The sequence below is a fragment of the Hyaloscypha bicolor genome (genome assembly GCF_002865645.1).
Source record: "Hyaloscypha bicolor E unplaced genomic scaffold K444scaffold_98, whole genome shotgun sequence".
Taxonomy (NCBI): Eukaryota; Fungi; Ascomycota; class Leotiomycetes; order Helotiales; family Hyaloscyphaceae; genus Hyaloscypha; species Hyaloscypha bicolor.
This window is the reverse complement of record NW_020194600.1, coordinates 747,593-769,465: the sequence shown is the minus strand read 5'-3', so window position 1 is coordinate 769,465 and position 21,873 is coordinate 747,593. Positions and strand designations below refer to the sequence as shown.

Genomic DNA, 21,873 nt, shown 5'->3' with positions numbered 1-21,873 from the left:
GGACTATATATTAGAGCTAGTAATAAGCTTAAATATATAGTTAGTTACCGTTTCTATTAGTATCTCTTATATAAATATTAGCTATATTTATATTATAAAACATAAGCTTCTAATAGTACTATTCTAGTATTTCTCTTAATAAAAACTTATTAATATCTATATTAGTATATAAGTAAACTATTTATATAAAGCTATATAAGATTATATTACTTACCTTAAACTAAATAATTATTAAGGATTATATTATAAAGCTTTATATCTATAGGGTAACCCTAGTACTATACCCTATCTAAAAGCCTCGTATATAGTCTAAATAGCTTACTAGCTACTATATTAGGCCTAGATCTGTTTTTTCTAATCCTATAAATATTTTATAAGTCTATAAACCTATATATCTTATTTTGGATTTACTATATATAAAATACTAGTAAAATAATCCGGTCCTATAAATATTAGTAATTATAATTCCCGGTATAGGCCAGTTCCTAAAAGTAATTCTATATATACTAATTAGAATTAGTTATATAATCCAGTACTATAATACTAGATCTAATAGCCTTAATAAAAAGTAATATAATTATTAGTATCTAATATTTCTTTCTAATAATAGAAAGAATAAGAGACAGATATAGGGAAACAGAATTACTTATATACTACTAGTATAGCTAGCTTTTCTAAAGCTCCTACTATTAGGATTTAATCTACTAATTCTCGGTATTTTTCCCAGAAATAAAGTAGTCTTTTATATATATAACTAATAAATTAGCTATTTGCAAGAATATAAAGTATACTTTAGTAATAAGAGAAAGTTTAGAGCCTTAATTAGCCCTAAAGAAATAAGAATAGTAGCCTATTTAAATATAAATCTAAAAATACTATTATATAACTAAATAAGTAATCTAATTAGAGATTCTAATATATACCTAGATAATATTATATAAATAAGTATTAATATAAGTATATATCTTAATCCCAAATAATAATAGCTTATTATATTTATTAATTAACTAAATCTAGTCTGGCCTAGATATAATATATTTTCTTTTCTTAAACTATATCTATTATATTTATAGTATAATTACCTTAGAATCCAGGAATTATAATATTATATATAAGTTCTCTTTATAAATAATAAAATATATTAGTAAATAAGGCCCTAATTTTCTAAGCTAGGGCAAAATAGTAAAGTATAGAAAAACTAACCGGGTTATTAGTAAACCTTATTAATAGAAATATATATATAAATACTACTATTTATAACCTATAACCTGCCTATTATTTAGCTCACTTTATAGTATTATAAATAGTTACTTATTTACTACTTACCTATCTATTATAATTATATAGTAAATAAGACTAAGCTTCTTATATATATAAATAATTCTAGTAATTAAAGCTATATAATTATAATTCTTAAGATCCTTAAGTATTTCCTTATTTATATTTCCCAGATAATATAGGATTATAATCTATATATAAAGAAAAAACATATTTATTATTTAAATATATATTTAGATATTTTATTCTTATAATTATTATTAGACTATATATAAATTAACTAAGATTCTATATAAATATTTTAATCTATTTATAATTTCTTTTTAATTAATATTTATATAAGCCTATTTAGTAATAGCTTTATAATATAGTAATAGATTTATTAAAAATTATAGTATTATTTTAATAAAATCTATTAAATTATTTTAATAGGAATTAAGTTCAGGGTATATTTTACTATTATAATATACTTTTTAGTAATATAAGTACTAAAAAACTCGAGTAATATTATTCTTATATAATTTTATTAATTAATTACTAAAAAAAAAAAATTAGCTAGCTTCTTAGTTATTTTAATAGTTTAATTTTCTTATTTCTAATCTCGGGAATATTAAGGAAATTATTAGATCCTATTAATAGTATTATCCTAGAAGGGCTTATAGCCTATAGTTACCTAATTATAGTAATTTGTAATAAATACTTAATTTTATATTATACTATCCGGCCTAATTTTGGTATAATTTTATACGGTAGTATAGGCTCTTATTTTATTAATTAGATAAGCAAGCAGTCTTACTATTATTATATTATCCAAGCCGAAAGTCACGTGTGGATGCTATATCCCTAATTAGGAATTCTGCCTTGGGGAGGAGGGGGGGGGGGGGGGGGGGGTGTGCGGGGCGCCAGTGCGAAAATCAGAAAATCAGAAAATCACTTTTCGCTTCTCGGATTTGTCCGCTAGCTAGCTGTGGGCCTCAGTACAAGTGGACATTTCCCGGGACCAAGGCCAAAACTAGGTACAGCTCGTACTATCGATATCGAGCTCAGTCGAGCAAGTGCAAGTCTTCGGGTACGTCAGCTTAGAAGACTATTGCCAGGTATGAAGCGCTCTCTAGAGAAACGCGTGTCAACTTTCTGGGGTTCTCAATAACAATCTGCGCATTTCCACTTGGGCCCGCTCTTCTCCGTTCTCCTCCGCTACTCAGAGGCAGAGGCCGCCTGCACTGGCTGCATCATTCGCATGACTCTCCTTTCTCCTCTTGCCACCTTGGGTGGGTTTCCTCAAGTTCTGCCGTCACATACCAGAAGTCAAATAATGCTCCCATTCTTGAAGGCGTTACGCGTTGGGATATTACTGGTATGTGGATGAGAGCAAGGGATCCGAAAGGAGACGGTCAAGTGGGGTCTGCCCCAGCTCCCACCCCCTCCCACCTTTGCTACTAAACACTCTAGCGCTATCCCGTTTCTTCCAGACTTTCAATCTTTCTTTAGTCACTTGGAACTAAAAGTCGAACCAAGCCGAACCGGCCGGAGCTGTTCCGATATTGTAATCTTACTCTACATCCGGCACGCCATAATCAAGTTATATAACCTGCAAGCACTTTCCAGTCCTGGTCAACAACCAATCAAATTCATTTCAAGATGTCGGCAGAATTCACTTCCGCAGTTGTTTCCAACACAGGGAAGACTCGATTTCGAGCAGCTCTGGAGCGAGCACGAGATGGCGGAGCGCCATGTGTAGGGCAATGGATGGAGTTTCCCGGATACAATTTAGCAAGAACAATTGCTGAGCTAGGCTCTGATGTATGTCTGTTTTCAATTAGGTTGAATTTATTCTGACATATCGCGATAGTGGGTGTTGGTGGATTGCGAACATGGAAACATTGCAGATAATGAGATGTATCTTGCCGTTGGTGCTATTGCTGCAGCTGGAGCGTCTCCAATTGTGAGAATACCGGCAGGTGAGGCATGGATGATGAAAAGAGCACTCGATGCTGGAGCCCATGGGATCATGATCCCCATGTGTGAAACCAAGGTGTCCTCATCCCCCTCCCCTTTATTTCCCCCTTGTTATCTCAAAGAAAATTGCTGAAGTAGACAGGAACAAGCAGAAGCCATCGTCAATGGCATGAAGTATCCCTCGAAGGAGTGGCCGAATGGTATTCGAGGTGCGGGAGCTATGTTTGCCCCTGCCTACTTCCAGCAAAATGGCCAAGATTATTTGAGGCACGCGAACGACAACATCGTAGTCATTGTTCAGATCGAGTCAAGAAAAGCCGTTGAGAACTGTGAAGAAATCGCGGAAACGTCCGGAATTGGTATGAACCATTCAAGCTCTCCCACGAAATATCGTCAGGAGTTTATCTAACACGTGAACAGATGCGCTTTTCATTGACCCGAATGATCTTGCAGCTTCAATGGGTTATTTTGCTTTCGACCATCAAAAGATTGAAGAAGTGCAGCAAGCAACTGTGAGAGTTCTGAAGGCCGCGAAGGACGCTGGAAAGTTTGCAGGACATTTTGCCTTGTCTGCAGATATCGGTAAGCTGGTGATCATAGATATTCTCTCTTTCTATACTGAGGAACATGAAATAGCTGCACAAAGATCCAAGCAAGGATTCCATTTCATGAACTGTGGAGCAGGTATCTCGGCAATCACTGTCTGGATGAGCAATGAGATGGCGAGAATGAAGACCCTTATGGACAAATGAACTGGGAAATAAATGCAAGAATATATATTTGGTTATCTAGACTGTATTTGATTATTCTTGGTTCATTATCACAATTTTAATATCCTTCCTCGCAGCTTGGGCCTTGAAAGCGTCATTAGCTTTCGTGAGCGGATATGTTGAAGTGATCAGCGGTGCAAGGTTCACAGCTTTTCTATCTAACAGATCAATCGCATCAGCAAAGCAGCCAGGGGTATAGCGGACGGTTCCTTTTTCTCAATCAGCGACAATCATTTCCAGGGATTGAAACACCATTACCTTTCATATTCAGCTCCTTTGCCGTGAAGAGGAAAAGCGGAACCGAAGTCAGCGACTTTCCCAGCCCAGCTTGTATAACTGAGAAAAGTTAGATCTCGGTTAACACCGGATTTCATAATTGAAAACTCACATGTGCCTCCTGATTTCGTCAACACCACGGCCATTTGAACGCAGGCCTCAGCACCAGTTGCTTCAATCGTCAAGTCGACACCAGATCCAAGTCCATGCTCAGCAATAATCTTGTTCATGAAGTCCGTAGCGAAGGCCAAGGGCTCTACTTTGTCAGTGTTGAAAGGGCAGACAACCCCAATATCGGCGTTGTACTTAACCGCAAAATCAACTCGGGACTTCTCAATATCAAAGGTAATGATTTTCTTCGTCCCGTAAGCTCTGGCCACGGCCATCACAAGTAAGCCGAGTGGGCCACAACCACTTTCGATAATTATTAGCAAGAATTTCAAGAATTTCAATGCAACGGGAAAACTTACAAGACTGCCACGGTTTGATGAGCTCTCATATTTGCTCTCCTCCCCAGCTGAACAGCAATAGCCAGGGGTTGGATACAGCCAGCTTCCAGCCAGGACACCGACTCCGGAATCGGGACAGTCATGTGAGCAGGACACACAAAATACTGCGTCAGGGTGCCATTTTCAGTATGGCCACAATACGCAAGATTCGCGCAGATGTTAGGATTTCCACGAATACAGAACTCGCACCTCCGCACTATCAGCTTCCGTTTCCATGGTGATACTGGAATCAACTCACTTCATACAAGCAAACCCCGGCTCAATCGCAACTCGCTGACCAACGGTCCTGCTCGTAACTTTCGATCCAACTTTTGAGATCTTGCCTGCTGACTCGTGGCCAAGGACAGGAGGCGCTTTTGCTGGGTTGGATTCCCAGACATGAGCATCCGAGCCGCAAATACCGGTTGAGATCACTTCCACGAGGACATCTTCCTCGCCTAGTTCTTTCACGTCACGGTGCTGGATGTCGACGTTTGAGGGTGCGACCCAGACGACCGAGCGATTTGAGGTGATTCCATTGGCTGAGTGACCGTTCGTGAGTGCTTCTGTCATTTTTGCGTGAAGAAAATAAGATGTATAAAGAACTTTCAATGAAATTTCTTCCACTGGTATACAAATCAACGGCGTCTTTTAGTTAGTGGTGTGGAGCACAATACAGTTCTATTTTCACCTCGAATCCGCCAGCGGCCGAAGCATAAGCTTGAAATTGACGGATCTATTCCGACGATATTATTAGGTTATCATTGCTAACTTAAACCTCCTGTAACATTTGCAGTTGTGGTTATTAAGTGTTGGGCAATCGCCTCTCAAAGGTGGGGAGCTGGCTCGGTCCGAGATCCGGCGGAGTCTTCTCCAGGGACTTTCCAACATCTTGACAACAACCAAACGCTAAAGGGAAATGTTATTCAAGGAACCCCTACATAAATTCATTGAGGGGTGCGAGGCCGAAAAAGATCGAGGACTAGAAGCACTTGCTTAATGATTATACATGATTCATCACAATTCTATACATTCGGTCTTCTAATGGCAATACTTATGTTCACAGCTGTACTTGGTGAGAGAGAAACTCAATTCAGAGCAAGGTGACAAGCTCCGAATCCAGCATTGTCCTAGATAATTGAAAACAATGAAGTCCTTGTCCCTTGAATTCTTCGAATCCATTGAGGATATCGATTTAGCCCACGTATTGCAATGTACTAAAGTCTCGAGGATAATGTGGTCACCGTCTCTAACAGTGTCCCAAAATTATTGAGAAGAACAATAATGTCCTCGGGTCTTGCATTATTTCGAACTATCACGGAAATTAAAGTGCCTCTTCCTAACAGCGATGAGGTCATCATTCTTACAATGTGACTAGATCATTGGTAACATTGTACTATTGGCTTCTTGCACAAAACTGCACTGTGGTGGACATTGACGTACGTGCCCCTTTCGGATATCGCATGACTTGAGGCACAATCAAGTCCTTTCTCTTCTAACTGGGACGAAAACACAATCAAATTCATTGTTAATTGCCCTTGAATTTACGATACTTTGAAGCTCCCTTGTCGACCCTGCGAGTATTTGAAATTGGGGCCGTAGCATGTGGCCTGGGTGCGCCCGGGGGATTGGCCTCGCTTAGCGATAGGGGCAAAAAGGTCAGCACAAAAGCACCAAAAAATCGAACAAAAGAATGCATCACCACAAGCCATCTTCAAACCATGAAAAGGAATTCCAAAAAAAAAAAACAATTTCTTCTGTTCATTTCCGAAACGGGGAATCGAACCCCGAGCTCCTGCGTGAGAGGCAGAAATGTTAACCATTACACCATCTGTTGCTTGTTAGTTATTGTACACTTGAAATTTGTGTTGGTTGAACATACTTCGGATTTTTGAATTGTGCTAGATTTTGCTTATTTTAAATTATTAAGGTGCTTGCAAAAGTGGGGTTTACGGGATCCAAGCACGTGACTCATTCCGACAATCATCCGCTGCCCATCCATCGTCTGATAGGATGCAACACCTTTTGACTTAGAAGACCAGAATTACTATTTTTGCTTCTTGTACTTGCAATCTCTATATATTGAAGCAATGAACCAACAAGGCAAATTTCAAAAATCACTTTCTCGAAGGCTGCTTGCTCTGCATATTTTAAGCGCGTTCTGCCAAAGAAATCTCAAGCAATACTAATGGAAGGTCCCACAGGTCTGAGCCAAATCTTGAACTTGAGTTCTTGATAGAAACGAATTTTTATTTTATTTCCTTCTAAGACCACGATAATCCTGTCGCCAAACCTCACATTGGCGACACCGCCGGGTATGATAATCTCTCTCCAAGCCCACACAATCCTGACTCCTCTCCAAAAAATCTCTTCGCAGAAAATGCTACATATGCCATCTATGCGTCATATTTACACGCACGCACTCTCTCTATTCGTCATCGGAATCCGTCCCCAGCGCCTTAAAATCCAACCTCCCTCTTTCCCCCTCAAATCTCCACCTCACACCCTCCCACCCCACTCTCCTTTTAACCCCAACCTCAACATCAGCAACCGGTTTCCTCACCGCCGTCCCAAGTTTCTGGAATGCTCGATCGGGCACAGAATCCATCCCTGCCACTTCGAATCCCACAACGATGCCAGCGACGAAGGCGAGAATCTCCATCATTGCGAAGTGTCGGCCAGGACAGAGATGCTTGCCGCCGCCGAAGGGGAAGTAGCCCTGGTTTTGCTTGCGCCGGGTTTCTTTGTCGAGGGCGCCTTTTTCTGAGGGGAGGAAGCGGGTGGGATTGAAGGAGGAGGCGTCGGGGCCCCAGATTGAGGGTGAGGTGTGCGTGATTCCGGATGGGAGCTGGATCACTGATGGTGATTTGAGGGAAAATGTGGAAGACGAGCTAGATGAGGTGAGTGTTGTTGGTTCTACTACTGCCCGAACAGAGGTCGCGGCGTCGATCAGACGGAGTGTTTCGTGGAAGGTGGCCACTAGAAGGGGACAATGGGACTGGAAGAGAGCGATGTCCATCACCGCTTCCTCGGTGCCATCTTCTTTCCTCTCTCGTTTTACTATGCCCTCTACCTCTTTCTGAATTTCATGCAGGAGGGATGGAGACGAGAGGATATAGCTTAGTTGCCAAAATGATGTGGGCACAGAATTTGTAGTAGCTAAGAAGAGAGTTGAAATCTCGAAGTTAGCGATGTCGTCGGCTGAAAAGCCCCATTTTTGAGCGCAGGCAAGATGTGCGCGGATCAATGTGCTGCCGGTGAGCTCGTCGTGATTCTCGTAGTATTTTCTAAAAACTTCCTTGATTGCTGCTCTGCCTCTGTAGGCTTTTGGTGCGATTATTGTCGGAAGGAGGTTCAGCATGAGCAAGGTCATATTTTCCTCGAAGTCCCTGGAAAACATTAATTTTCGAAGATATCTGGCTGCAACGCGACTCACCATAAATTGTCTATGAGGCTATGGTCTGCGTTCATGGGATCATGAGGTCCGTATAGCGCGTCCGCAGTGGCCAGAGTCAAAACATCCCTAACCCATCTGTAAAGACCGACCTTCTTCTCCCCTCCATCAATTACATTAAGATGTTCTGCGACTTTATCCAGAACTCCCTTATTTAGCTCCGACAAACCAGTGCCTGGAGAAAGCGCTTCTAGCATAAGCTTGTGATGCTCGTTCAGATACGAGTCGCCTTTATTTCCATTCAGACATGGACCACTAGGGTCGTAATTTGGCGCGGTTTCGCCCCGAATAATCTTCATCCCCGCTTCTCCAATATCGAATGCTCTTTGTGACGACTCCACAACGAATTGACCGAAGTCGAAGGCCTTGGTATTCCGGTAGACCGCTTGAATTAAGGAAGGATCGCAGATGACATAGATCCGTGAGGAGAAGATCCGTAGTGTGAACGCAGGATGTGTCGGTATTTTAGAACTAGAAATATATTGATTAGCTCAAGGCCTCTTTTACGGACCCAACTTTTCCACTCACCTTAACATCTGCATGTATCCAACTTGCCATCTCAGCATCCCAAACAGATGTCCAATTAAGGGAAATCTCGGTTTCAGAAGTATTGGCTCGTCCGCATCCAACTCTCCCATCTTCGAGGCCACCACGAGACTCATCCCCAACACAACAGCAATTGCAGTGGCGATTACCACGGCGCTGAACATACTGCTGCCATGGCGCTGGCTCCGGGCGAGCTCATTCGAAAATGAGATTGCGCTCGCATTGCTGAACTCCATGATGCCCCTACACCGATTCGAATCACCTCAATTGAGGTCGCAAAGCTCCCGTTCCACAGTCCTGGCCCGTCATTCGATGACCGAAATGCCTTCCAAATCAAATTGACGGAGATTAACAAAAAAAAAATTGAATAGCAATGAAGGTGTACTTGGCCTCTGAGATTTCACAACAAGGAGGCTGCGCCTCGGTTTCTTCTATGAGTTTGAGCCACTGGGCTAAAGACAAACCACGGTCAATGCACAAATCAGGAACCATGTTGCCGACGGCCTTTAATTCGGATTGCAGCAATCACCTCTGCGGATCTGCGTTTTGAAGACGCAGAGGTGTAGGATGTGGCGTCTTTGCCTCATCCGGGTTTCACACTCCCGTCCACGGCGTTAACTTGCGCCAAGCCACGGATGGCCCCTAGCCGGACTTGCGGCTGTTTGAGCCTCCGAGCCAACCGCCGTTTCGAGGTGCTGGTATCGTGACATGATTCGTGAGATGTTTAGTTGGACAGGGCGTCAATGATAGCAGAAGTGAGAAAAAATTCCTCCTGAAGCTCGGGGGCAGATGTTGTCCATGTGGCCGAGATGAGCGGGCTGGAGGATTGTTGAAAGTCGAGCCGAGAGCCCCCTAATAAAAGACATCTCTCTGCAAGCGAGTGACCAGCTTCCAGATCAACAAATGGGTCCCAGACAGCACCACAGCCAGTACCTATCCGCAAATCCTCAGAAGGATGCCACTTATTCCGAATATAGCTGTCGTTTAAATCCAGGACGGAAGATCCAAACTTTTTGAAGCCATAAATAAGAGCCGATTGTCGGGCAGAGCAGCAACGGCAGCATCGTGCTCCAGACTTCGCTAGTTTCAGCCCCGGATTTGAACTTGCAAAGAAGTTCCGGGGAAGGGACAGCCGCTAAAACGTAGAACACTTCACTTCCTCACACAGCTGTGACAACAGCCACCTTCGTCACTCACAAACAATGTTTTATTGAAAATGGATCATCAATAAAATTTTCCTGCTCCATATCTTCATTGGCAGTGATGGCACGAGAGTGGTTGCGGTTAAAGTTGCCAGTTGGCTATCGGGCAGCTCCCCGGGAGCTGCCACATCCGAGACCACAATTTCTTCCCTCCCCTCTTGATCAACGAACTTCTCGTTTCCCGCCGTTTTTGTGCTCAAGACATTGAACAACATCAAAAATGCTGGACACAGGCTATTGTAATAGGCTTGATTTTCCAAGTCTTGGAACAGACTCTGTCTTGAAGACCCAGCCACCTATGTTTCTGCCCTTCTCCTTCTCCTTCTCCTTTTTGTATCTTGGAGTTGAAACAATTGCGTGCATCAACTTGCTGCTACGCACTCGCTGTAGGACGAAGTCACTTACCAGTCATAGGAGAACACTGTTCTGTCAGGCTTATTCATTCATTGAAGGTACATGCAAGCGATGCCATTTAGTGAGCTTCTGATGTTGCACGTTGGATCACTCAGTGTGAGATCTCCAAAGCAATCACCCTCGCACAGCGAGTTGAGGTACCTCCAGTGCAACAAGATATTTTCTCGTCCTCCAATTCCACTCCTACATGCCTTTCATCCCCCAACTTCCCCCAAAGATCCTCTACATTCATTCCACCCCTAATAATCCGGATTGGTAGTCTCGAGCAGGTAGCCAAGGAATATAGCACTCGGCGACCTCGCAACAAGCCAAGTGTGCTTCCACTTCAGTCCGGTAATCAGATTGACATCCTGCTCCAAATCCCACTCCATGCCCTCCAACGGATTCGGCTCCGCCACTGTCAAATCCTTATCATAAACCTGACTGAGCTGACTCGCTACGCCGACACCCATCGCCTCTCCCTCAATCCCCTCAAACGCACTCCAAGGATTCCTCACCTCTCCACGCTCACCGATCGAGACCCCATGCACAGCAACCATCGGAAGGTATTCCCACGCTGCCAGCGTCCGTACCTTCGCCAGATCCTGCACCTGCTTAGCCAAGCAATGAAAGCGGTGAGCCTCTGCTCTCAGCATCTCGAAGCTCACCCCGCGCAGGCTACCACAGGGTCTAGAGCCTTCCGTGTCGATAAACAAGGTGTCGCGGTCGAACGAGAAGTATATCTTCGGCTCCACCATCCACGACGATCCTCCAGGTTGCGAAAAGCCCTTCAGGCCGAAGCTGAGCTCGTAGACTTCCTTTGCTACCTCACGAGAGTCGCGGCAGACGTGGAGTGCGATTGGGATTCGTGCCCTGCCTAGAAGTTCCAGTTTAGCATGGATTGCAGGCGAAAGAAATCTCGATACTTGATGAAGAGAGGACACGTACTAGTACACTTCGCATCAGCTCCCTCCCCTCGATACCTCAACTTAACCACCCTCGGTCCCGGTAAACTGGCCTTCCAAATCTCGAGCTGCAGCTCCTTGGGCAGTTTCGGGAAGCAGGTAAACTGCCTCTCTGCTCGCGCGAGCGGAGTGAGCAGTGGCTGGTGAGCAAGCGCGCAAACAGCAACCATCTTCTCCACTGCCACACTGACGGCTTCCTTCTCGAAGCTGCGGGATGTTAGGCCTTTTGTCTGCCGGAGAGCGTGCAGTTGGTTGGTGGCTGACGAGATCGAGGACGCGTTGGCGAGAACGATTTGCGAATTTCGCTCCGAGTTCGTGAGCTCAAGAGGGTCACGGCATTCACTGCGGCGCTGAAGAGAAGTTTAATGTGAGTCGTGCTAATAGTGCGTTGAAAACTGGTTTCCTTTCGGCTGGATTGCTGTCTTTTTGAAAATTGGTACTGTTGGCCTGGTCTCAACCAGGATCAGACAACACGTTATGATCAGGAAGGAAGGAGGGAGATAATGGAAATAGTAATGGTAATGGCGCATTCTAGGTAAGCTCGTTTTGGCAGCAATAATCCACCCACCCCGTCCATCCCAAGCCGTAGGTATATTTGGTCATAATCCCATTACACCAACTCCAGAAGCCGATCCAAGCCCTAAAAGACCTGCGGAAAGTAGCAAAAGTAGGTTGCTTCCCAGCCTTTAGTAAAGCAGATAGCCATCAAAGATTCGCACTCTTGAAAATGATGCATAATTATTCAATCCTCAAACTGTAAGGACTTCCACTCCCATCCATCTCATCGTGGCTTCCTGTGCTGCTCCGTCCGCCTTTCACACTTGCATCTCTATCACCGTTTATCAAGGCGCAATCATGCAGGCTGCCTGCTTCATTTTGCTGATACGTGGGTATGCTTTGCCCAAACTTTGGGTCAACAGGTGGTGCCATCTTGAATCGTCTGGAAGGTAGTACTGATGCTTCGTCGTCGACGATAACGACCATCCAGACACCTATGGCTCCGTTGCTCCCAATGAGAGGTGTGCAATGAATCCATCTATTTCTTCCTTCCAAGTCCGTCTTTGAGGCCCATTTGACCTTGGCTGTAACACCACGACCATCAGCCAGCGCTTGTATCAATCCCTCACGAACGCGATTTGACCCGCGGATCTTAGCCATGAAAGGGCTCTGCAAGATGCCGGGAATACGAAGACTGGGGCTGGCGAAGAGGATCCGAAGGCTGGGACAGGGGCGAACAAGGAGGTAGTTCTCATAGATGCCACTTAATCGGCCAGCGCCGTGGCTCAGACCACCATACTCGGTGTTAGCATCAGGACTCCCGGAGCTGATGAGCACGCGAGGCTTGCTCCAGTTTCCGTCGATGTAGTTGCCATACTTAGCTTCATCCTGATTTTCCTTCCGCATTCTTCCCCCCCACCGGCGGACAGTATCGAGTTCTTCGAGGTTGAACATTTGGCTGAGATCTTGGAGCTCATCTCTAGGTAGCTCCTCCTCCCTCACTTTTCCATTCTCTGGGGTTTCCGAAGGTTCTGACTTATTTGCCAGACATCTCAACGAGTCCATACCCGAGCATTCCTTTACCAAGCCAGAAACGTCAACTTGGGCTCCGATGAAGTATCTGATCGTGCCGCGACTGTCGCAAAGCGGTGCACACATCAGGAGGTTCATGAATGGAGATCCATCTCGCCGACTACAATGGGCATTAGTTTCAGCTAAGACCGTTCCTTCGTGCTTTACTTACTAGTTAAGAATGACTTCACAGTGCTCTTGACCCGCTTCGATCTTCTCGCGAATTCTTCTGACACTGAACGGATTCGTTTTTGGGCCTTGAAGAAATCGGCAATTACGGCCAAGCACATAGGACATTCCGTATTGTGTAGTTCTGTGAAATTCTAATAGACTGTCAGCAGACGCATGAGAGAATAGAAATGGTCGGAACACCTTCGGATGCAAAGACAATTGGATTGTCGGGCCTCGAAGGATCTGTTAAACAAAAGACTTCTGCTAGACCTTCGGACGCTTCCCTCAAGTGCGACGGCAAAGTTCCAGTGATCCTCCGCTGGATTGACAAGCTCACAGTTTGTATATAGGAATGTGTGATATAAGCTGGAAGATCTTCTCTGACCAGAGCATCAAATGCTAGTCTGGCTTTCTCCTCCAATTCCGTATTATCAGTTTTCGTCACACTGGTCACCGTGAAGTCAAAACCTGATATTGGTTCCAGTGATTCCGCAATTGCATTCGAATAGTTGATGGCTTTCAGCGCCTTGACCGCATCCATGTAGTAGATCAAAATCGAACAAGAAGCTTGCCTATAAGTGTTCATAAAGCCCATGAATTGCAGCAGAAAGTCTGGGTCTCTGAAGATTTCTTTGAGATGTTCAGTTGAAAAGAGGAGTTCTGATCTCGTTTCCAAAGAGTATTGCTTGATTACTTTCTCAGCCGGCGCCACCAGATCGAATGATTCTGGATCCAAATTCTCCTCGTCCAAAGGCTCAAGTTGATCATGTTCGTCCAGTCCTTTGTGCTGAAGGGGTGGCAGAGATATCGCAACTGTCCGGTACGATGATATTTCTGAATCCGCTCCAGAGTCCGGTCGAGAACCCAATCGAGAATCGGCGGTTAATGGAGACTGTGGAAGCGATCTCATATTGCGTTGATGACCTTGCCTTGAGCTTGATCTTTCTCGAAACTCCATCTGATCTTGGTCTGCTGCTCGGTCGGGGATTTCTATTGGGCCCGGCGGTTTTGAACAGGGTTTGCTGCTAGTTTGAAGTCAGCAAATGAGAAGATCTTGTAATTAGAGTTGTACTTACCTCGAGCGTCTTGGGACGCGCGGCGAAAGGGGTGTAACTAGTGCTTCGAGCTTGCGAGTCTGCGGCACATAACCTGGGATCTCGGCAGATGGTCTTTTGAAAAAAGATTTCTCGGGAGTTGAAAAGTCAGGCCGGTGGAGGAGAATGTCGTTTACCGCGGCGCCACATTCCGATCCTTCGTCCGGACTATGTGGAATTGGTGACAGCTTGTGGTCCGAAGGCATACTGGCTGGAAGGTTCAGTCCTGGGGGAAACTAAGCATGATATAGCGGTCACTCGTGGCAAGAATCTCAAATCGAACAAGCTCTCATAAGCGCAACACGTCCGGGACAAGATCAGCGGGTCTTTTGCCAGTGCTAAATTTTAAATGGAACCCGGGTCCTGGGGATGGGAGGGTTTCTAATACCATAGCGCAGAGCTAGAAAAACAAAGGGAGGAGCACGTACTAAAGACCAACCTTGGGGCCGGCTCCTTGTGCCCGATATCTCGCACTGATGATGGCTGTGCAGGACAGGGTTAACTATGCTGCAGTTGTGCTGGTGAGTGTGGGTCGTGGATACTCGATGGCGTTGGAGCCACGCTATTGACTCTAGATGCTGGTGTAGGCTTCATAGACGCGGAAGAATATTGACAAATTGGCCAATCACCGTCAGGATCTGGGGGTTTTTGAAGGATGGGTAACGACTGTCCAGCCCTTCCCCTTTCCGTGGGTCTTGGGTGGAGGCAAAACATTTCCCTGGTCTTGATGGTGCAGCAGAACCAACGGTGCAGAGCAATAAGTGCAGAACCTTAACGTCACCATCCTTCCCACAAGGGAAGTCGCACTGGTCTCCCCAATCGAATGCCATATTCTTTTTCTCAGAACTCCTGAGATCCGTTCACGGCTTTGAACAGCCCATTCGTAAGTTTGATGTCGACGACGACGTTTCATGAGGCCAAAAGAAGGCTCTCTTCGCCATGAGAATGGCGATGTGCGCACGTTGAGAGCTTTCTACAGCTACCTGCAGGCCCCTGCAGCCGCGTGTTCGGCGAGGTCCTCCAGAATGATAAATCGTAAAATCCAGAGATCTCCACATCTCACGCGGGGCTGGAGTAATCGCATAAGGGGGCGGTTTGTGGCTAACGCGAGACACGCCATGAGAAGTTTCTCCAGGCTTCATCACCCATCACTTCTTCACGACTTGGAAGAAGATCTTGTGCAAAAGTCGGTGAACATCCCAAAGGGGTCAGCCCCCGGATTACGTAGTACGCGCAGACCAGACAGGGGCCAGGGCCCGATAGCCCCTGTTTGACATGATTCACCGTTTCAGCCTTGTCCATAAGGTGGTGTTGTATTTGCAACCTCACTTGATGGTTAGCAGTATTTTCGTCCGAATCTTGACCTATTCCAAGAGGGTGAAAGGCTAGAAGCGTCTCTGCGAGCCTTCCATCTTGGCGGCCTCATCCCCCATCAGCCAAATCTCGAAGCATCGATGACGGAGGTAGGTAGCTCGCATGCCCAGTGGTGGGACCTCCCAGCGGCCCGGGCACCCCCCTTTCGTGGAACCGTAGCGAGCATAAGTACAAGCCCTCCTCCAAGCCTTGTGGATGTTGACAATCTGACAATTTGACAAGGACGCAAATCGATAAATGCCGTCATGGTTGTGACGGCATGCATTTCTGTTTTCGCGGTTTACTCGTACGGAGTACCTGCATGCCATGTCGCTGGCTTGCTTCACGCGTCTATTACCCCCGATACACTTCGCCCAGGCACCAAAATTGAAAAATTTGAAAGTAGACTCTCAAATCTGCTCTACAAATATCGTGCAATACGTCTATTCGGTGTTTGGATCGCCATTGGCCTCCATATATCTGTACCTATACACTTTATCCCTCGTCCAGATTTCACTTCTCCCCTTAGGTGAGAGCCGGACATGAAAGCAGGTTGTACTGTACGTACATCTAAAATACTTCTATCTTGACATTTCGATAGTCGGCGGAAGTGGAAAGACTTCTTTCTGGAATCCTGGACTCAACGGCTTCGAGTCACAGCGTGTGGCAGTGGCTCAGAACCCATCCCCTGGACTCCACTCCCTACCTGCTTCCCTCGCTCGATACATAGCCACGTCTCCCTGTTCTTTCGCTTCCTGCTTCTTCTTATCACACCAAGCTACTAACTCATTGATCTTCTCTTGGAGCTGGCGGCCTTTCTCTACGTCAGGTCGACCCTGGGCCTTTTCCTCATCCGTGAGGAGCTCCGGGGTGCTTTCCCACTTCTGAGACAACGCGCGGTGGCCATTCTCCTCTTCCTGTAACATTGATCGCTCTTTTTCCATGGCACGGAACTCCTCGTACTTCTCTGCTCCTCCAAAACAGACTCCAAACCCATCGCAATAGCACACATGCTCTGCTGGACATACAATTGGCTTTCCCGTAAACACAAACTGCCAGACATACTCCCACACTCTCCCACTAATATCATCTGACAAGCTTGTCTTCGACAGCCAATCTCGGTAAAATACGTACCTTGCCAACGGTAAACTTTGAATCCTATCTCTCGATATAGCAAATTGAGCACAACATGGTTGAGCTAACACATTCGGTACAGGATCGAGGGGGAAGAGTTCGGACCACGACTTCGCCAGCACTGTTTCTTCCTGCTTGTTGATATCCTCTTCCACATTCCCGGGATGCATCCAAGATGGGCAACCAGGCCCCCAGCTACAACGCATATTCATGAAGCCTTCTCGTTGGACTCGCTCTGCCGAGAGCCTTGAAATCATCTGGACCGAATCGCTATCGAGGAGTTCGTTGTTGTGCCAGGCGAACCTGTGAGAATGCATGAAGATGTTGATATCGGAAAGATTGTGGAAATGATCGATGATGTATGTAAGGTATACCATAACTTCATGTCCTTTGTTCTTCGGTGGATGTAATTCCGCATTCACGTCATCTACAGTATATATTGCCGCCTTGATAAAATCGCTTCCACCAAAGTTTTCCCTAATCCACGAGACATCCTCGCTCGAAGTCCGCGGGGTGACCAGCGTCTTTGTATACGGCATTCCAACGGGTTTGACCATCCCGGGCTGGAATGGATTATTCATCATTGGTCTTGAATTCGTCTGAGGGTCGTCGTGCTCTGGTGCCACAATAGCCTTTTGCTTCCCGGTATCTTGCCCTAGCAATATCTGGGCAAGTCCAGATTCCAGTACAGAACTCCAACCTATAGTCGGAACAGGCAGCAGAGGCTTGAACCAGACGATGAATCCAAGAGTAAGAAACGACAGTATCGGAATCAACTTCCTCGGAAACAGCATCACTTGTTTGAACATCGTGGGCTGGTAGTGAGGGTCCTGCGTAAAGAAATTAGCAAATTTCAAGATCACCTGAGCATATGGAATTTTGGTGACGCACCTTCTTCACAGCTCCAAACATCGCCGCCAGGACTCAAGCCCATATCCCACCGGGAAAACAAGAAGAAGCGAAGGTGCTGTTCCGTCCTTGCCAAGGTGAATTAAGGGCAACAGGGAGGAATGAATGTCCGGGTGGACGTGAGCACACACTGATTTCAGATAAAGTAAGGGGGCGCGACTTCCCTTTTCAACTTGATGAAGGCTCTCTCCTTTTCGCTTTCAGTACCAAGATTGTGCCCCTCACTGACAATTTATTCATTTCGAGGCAAATGCACGTTTCCTTCAACAAGGCTTTGTGTGGAACGCTAGCTTTTGCGGTTACCGTTCTGTTTTTTATGGTCGATGATACCGCGATCAACGTCACCTCTCATTGTTCCCAAAAGTTCCAGGACCCTCAACCTTGACAAGGTTGATGAGGGAATTTTTGGAAAATGTTATCCTCGACACAGTACCGGCTGCTCTACGGAGGTCCCGAGGCTGCGAAGTAACTCGCAATACAGTCGGTCCGATCCAAAAGCGACAAAATGAAAGAAAGTCTACCAAAATACTAAATGATATAAATCGTATTAATCGGAATTATCGTATATCTTATAGTAATCGATTTCATGTTCTCCGATTTTTAATACCTTTAATATTGCGAGAGTTATAAAGCACGTGGTCATTTTTATACGAGCTCGCATAGTTCGCATTTTGTATGGTCAAAAAAAAAAAAAAAAAAAAAAACGTCCGTGCACTTTAAAACTCAATTACTAATTAACTACGGATTGCATTAAAAATCTGATTAATAGATTTTATTCGCCTGGATCTTGTCCATAATTGCATTAGTTGGTATTAATTAATCGGGGCTGTGGTTGAAAAGCTACTGTGGGCGTAAAATGGCGACTGTTTTGTCGCTTTTGGATCGGACCGACAGTACGAAGGCGGGCGGCATTAAAAACCGTCCATCCGCAAAAAAGCGAGGAACACCAAAATCGCTACGTTTAGAAAATTACACCAAATCTCAACGTAACATCTAAAAGTCTTTAAAATAGCTTTGCGAGATAGAAAGGAAGCAGATCTAACTTTTGTGGAATTTTTGCGATAATTAAATGTGATACGGAATTACAAGAAATTCTTATTGCAGGGGTCGGGATTGTGCCCGCGCTCGCTTAGCGAATTGGACGAATTTTAATGCCGTCTGCCTTCGTACGGAGATCACGGCATAAAGCGACGGGATTACGGGGTATTTGTGCTTGAACGGCATTCCAGTGTCTGTTTCTGGCGCACTCGGCCACTAAATTGCCCTATTTCTAGGCCATTGCCCTAAAATACGCTAGAAGACGGGAGCAAGGGGTACTACACCTTTTCGGGGCTTCTCCCCTGTACTTACAAGGGATAACTCGCTAAAGAGCCCTATCGTAACTACCCGTTTAGCGTCCAAGGGCTATTGTTGCTCTACTAGCAGCGGCATTTACCCCTGGAGATATTCTCATATATTGCGAATGTCTTACAGCGCCTCTTGGGATCTGCTTAGGCCATCTAGCCTAAAGTTATAGGGCCTCACAACGCGGTTCAACCCCTAAATTGTGCCCTGGGGATGCCAAGGGCCCAAATGCCCTGTAATCCCGTCACTTTATACCGTGATCTTCGTACATGCGCATGCAAGGGACGGATTGTTGTTTCCCCCCTTTGGCTGTTCATAGCCCTTTCCAGAGCAACATCCCTTATGCTCTTTTCATTTCGACAACAACAACTGGTAACTGTCCTCGATGACACTTTCGAACCAGTTCCCAAGAATACTTCTTCTATTTATGCAATAGCAGCTGATAAGTGAAGCACTTCCCTTTGGCCAAAACCGATCCAGCTCTTCAAATTCGAAATCCGTCGAACTGGCGTTTGGATTCTTCCCAGAGGTGTTAATTAGTGAGCCAGAACAGACGTTTTGGTTTATCGCGTAGGTTGGTTCTGTGAACATCTGGTTGGTGAAGACACTACATATCTGGGTGCCGTATATTGTTAATATTGCTCCGTGGCCACGTATTCTTCGCGTTCTGGCCCAGAAAGCAACCGGACTATGATTTATCAAGCTTGGATGGGGTGCGGACTGTGACTTTCCCTGGCAGCTGGAGCGAGGGGCAAAGGAGAGAGGTCTAGGTGATATTCTAGACTTGGTGCATTTGCTTGGAAACATTCAAGGGCTAGAAAAGCTAGTCATTGAAGGGTATTATGCAAATAATTGGCTAACATATTTGGAACGTAGAATGTCTGTGCGAGTGCGAAGTATATGCAGAAAGAGCGTGCACGGAGTAGATTTTGGCGGTATTGGATTTGGGTATTGAATGTATGCAGAGACAATACAACTCCTTGGGCCGTGGCCCGTAGGAAATGAATTATATATTTTCATGGAATCAAATCTTCTGTTCCCTGCTGATACTTCCTAAACGTCTCCAAATGTCTCTGATTATACTCACATATAAACTCTTCATCCTCCAAATCCTCACCAGTCAAACATCCCCCTTCACGAAAGTCACCACTTCAAGCGGCCTGCTTCGAGATACATGCTCCTCGCCTTTGGTGCTCACGAAGGGAGCATGTCCAGTGCCTCAGCTGCCGAGATTCGATCTGAAGGTCTGAATCTTGTTAACCCTCGAATGACTGGAAGTAGGGGCTGCAGAGCTGGATCTCGAATATTGTCGTGGAACTTTTGGTCCAATTTTGGCTGCGTGGGCGCTGTAGTTGCTTAGGTTTTACGATGTTAGAGAAGTCTATTTAAATGGATCAAGGATTTTTGAAGGGCTCAACGACAAACATACTGCGCTGCTTCCCCATTTGTCCGGCTGTTATCTGCATAAGCTCCCATTGGGGCTGCCACTCCGCAGGCAACTCTTCCACGAAACTAATCATCTGTGGTACGAGCATATCGAGGCCCCCCCAGTGCTGAAATGGTCGTGATCCAATTAAGGACGAGTAAATCTGTTGATCTGGATGTCAATTCATGTCCATTCATGGACGTCTGAAAACTATCGCACCGTAATTCCTGCACGCCAGAGATTGAGCCTGTGATCAAAGTGGTCAGTAAAAATTGTCTCAGGAGCCCTCAAATCTGGTGGCTGAGCGAGACGATTAGGCTTCGATCCTTGAACGAACGCTTCTCCAAAGTCTATAAGCCTAATGTCTTCATCATCTTCATCTATCCAGTTCACCCATTCGGCTTTCTTGACAAGTTGTTTCGGCACACCCGGTTCCAAGGCCTGGCCGTCAACACGAGCCAACGCTTCGAACTCTGGTAATCTCATCGAATCTAAACCTCCCTTCCGTCCAACGCGGTTAGTCATTATCGCCGCTTTGCTCAGGCGCTACTCACTCTCGCCTCGCCCTCTGCTCAGGTTGCTCAGTCACGTTCCTGCTCCTTCCAAAGCCCTAATATTCACGTGACCTACGACCCATGACAAACACTCTTTCGACTTTATTACCAGTATTGACTGAATTACATTAATTTTGATTTCTCTAAAGAGTATATTAGCGCAAAACGTTATCTAGCCATGCGATATTTAAACTTTCTATTTTATTATATAGAGCTAAAATCAATAATAAAGCAAACACAAAGTTGATTGGCTAGCTGCCTCAAATGTTTTGGCAAGATTAGAGGCAGTAAACCAATTAGAATCGCGCATTTTCATCCTACTCTAAGTGTGAGCTACATCTTGCAACTTGATCATTAAATCTGTTATAAGTATTTAGAAGTGTTTAAGTTACTATTGTTGCCCACGGCATAGGTCTATGAGATTTAGAAGTTTGTTTTGGCACGTGATCTGATCATGCACGAATGGGGATGGACGGCTGATGAGGGCATCGAGCCACCTCAAAATGAGCCTCCGCCAATTATCAATTGACTATACTTTCCGTTGAACAAAACCGCATTATTGTACTAGAGAACTATTACCAGAACGGTCTGTTCCGCCAAATTGTATCTTACTTCATTACGAAGCAGGGCTTTTGATTGTAAATGCCGAAGACGTGTCAGGAATCCTATAAACGATAGGTCTCACGACAATTAGCCTTAAACCGGAACGGAATTCCCAGTTCTTAATTATTCGTAGTACGAGAACTAGTAAATATTTTAAATCATATCCTATTGGCTACGCTGTCGAGCATGCCCAAATTGAGCGGGGAATAAGGTAAAGGGATTCGCTATAGCACCACAAGCACCTTCCCGGAGGAGCCCTGCTCCTGTAGCTGAATGTTAGGTGCCTAAGGTTTTAAAGTGAGCCTTCTTCGGAAGCCATTAGCCAGCTCTGAGAAAGTACCAAATAGGTAGACAGAATGTCCATCGTTACATGGCGGTGAGATTT

At 45.2% G+C, this 21,873-nt stretch overlaps 7 protein-coding genes and 1 non-coding gene across 8 annotated transcripts; 2 read left to right on the top strand and 6 right to left on the bottom strand.

Annotated features, from left to right (window-relative positions):
- The first annotated feature begins 2,452 nt into the window (after window positions 1-2,452).
- K444DRAFT_592186 (Phosphoenolpyruvate/pyruvate domain-containing protein) lies at window positions 2,453-4,027 on the top strand. Its single transcript, XM_024878229.1, has 5 exons — window positions 2,453-3,081; window positions 3,131-3,313; window positions 3,380-3,596; window positions 3,658-3,819; window positions 3,874-4,027. Exons 1-5 carry the CDS (start codon window positions 2,920-2,922, stop codon window positions 3,987-3,989), a joined length of 840 nt encoding a protein of 279 aa, XP_024735155.1. The 5' UTR covers window positions 2,453-2,919; the 3' UTR covers window positions 3,990-4,027.
- A 13-nt stretch (window positions 4,028-4,040) lies between these two features.
- K444DRAFT_532660 (xylitol dehydrogenase) lies at window positions 4,041-5,344 on the bottom strand (the record flags this gene model as incomplete). The annotated part of the gene is made up of 5 exons (XM_024875094.1): window positions 4,041-4,108; window positions 4,266-4,343; window positions 4,396-4,697; window positions 4,754-4,981; window positions 5,031-5,344. The coding sequence occupies 5 exons, from the start codon at window positions 5,342-5,344 to the stop codon at window positions 4,041-4,043; spliced, it is 990 nt and encodes a 329-aa protein (XP_024735154.1).
- A 1,193-nt stretch (window positions 5,345-6,537) lies between these two features.
- K444DRAFT_t25 lies at window positions 6,538-6,606 on the bottom strand. The gene has a single exon. It is a non-coding gene; the product is annotated as a tRNA-Glu (tRNA).
- Window positions 6,607-7,199: 593 nt separating this feature from the next.
- K444DRAFT_592181 (cytochrome P450) lies at window positions 7,200-8,788 on the bottom strand (the record flags this gene model as incomplete). The annotated part of the gene is made up of 3 exons (XM_024878228.1): window positions 8,754-8,788; window positions 8,208-8,696; window positions 7,200-8,160 (listed from the first exon to the last, which is right to left on the bottom strand). Exons 1-3 carry the CDS (start codon window positions 8,765-8,767, stop codon window positions 7,200-7,202), a joined length of 1,464 nt encoding a protein of 487 aa, XP_024735153.1. The 5' UTR covers window positions 8,768-8,788.
- Window positions 8,789-10,524: 1,736 nt separating this feature from the next.
- K444DRAFT_664726 (uncharacterized protein) lies at window positions 10,525-11,501 on the bottom strand (the record flags this gene model as incomplete). Its single annotated transcript, XM_024886997.1, has 2 exons — window positions 10,525-11,243; window positions 11,315-11,501. 2 exons carry the CDS (start codon window positions 11,499-11,501, stop codon window positions 10,627-10,629), a joined length of 804 nt encoding a protein of 267 aa, XP_024735152.1. The 3' UTR covers window positions 10,525-10,626.
- Window positions 11,502-12,069: 568 nt separating this feature from the next.
- K444DRAFT_477513 (uncharacterized protein) lies at window positions 12,070-13,867 on the bottom strand (the record flags this gene model as incomplete). The annotated part of the gene is made up of 3 exons (XM_024872952.1): window positions 12,070-13,021; window positions 13,073-13,223; window positions 13,273-13,867. Coding segments are annotated over 3 exons (1,698 nt in total), but the record flags the coding sequence as incomplete, so codon positions are not given.
- Window positions 13,868-15,529: 1,662 nt separating this feature from the next.
- Window positions 15,530-16,122, top strand: K444DRAFT_440760 (uncharacterized protein). Its single transcript, XM_024872840.1, has 2 exons — window positions 15,530-15,707; window positions 15,762-16,122. The coding sequence occupies exons 1-2, from the start codon at window positions 15,620-15,622 to the stop codon at window positions 16,049-16,051; spliced, it is 378 nt and encodes a 125-aa protein (XP_024735150.1). The 5' UTR covers window positions 15,530-15,619; the 3' UTR covers window positions 16,052-16,122.
- A 70-nt stretch (window positions 16,123-16,192) lies between these two features.
- Window positions 16,193-17,925, bottom strand: K444DRAFT_664724 (uncharacterized protein; the record flags this gene model as incomplete). Its single annotated transcript, XM_024886996.1, has 2 exons — window positions 17,544-17,925; window positions 16,193-17,482 (listed from the first exon to the last, which is right to left on the bottom strand). Exons 1-2 carry the CDS (start codon window positions 17,562-17,564, stop codon window positions 16,193-16,195), a joined length of 1,311 nt encoding a protein of 436 aa, XP_024735149.1. The 5' UTR covers window positions 17,565-17,925.
- Between the last annotated feature and the right edge of the window lie 3,948 nt (window positions 17,926-21,873).

Coding starts and splice junctions, on each gene's coding strand:
- K444DRAFT_592186 (XM_024878229.1), top strand. CDS start 2,920: ATGTCGGCAGAATTCACTTCCGCAGTTGTTTCCAACACAGGGAAGACT. Junction 3,314..3,379: donor TCCCCATGTGTGAAACCAAG/GTGTCCTCATCC, acceptor TGAAGTAGACAG/GAACAAGCAGAAGCCATCGT. Junction 3,597..3,657: donor CGCGGAAACGTCCGGAATTG/GTATGAACCATT, acceptor ACACGTGAACAG/ATGCGCTTTTCATTGACCCG.
- K444DRAFT_440760 (XM_024872840.1), top strand. CDS start 15,620: ATGACGGAGGTAGGTAGCTCGCATGCCCAGTGGTGGGACCTCCCAGCG. Junction 15,708..15,761: donor TGGAACCGTAGCGAGCATAA/GTACAAGCCCTC, acceptor CAATTTGACAAG/GACGCAAATCGATAAATGCC.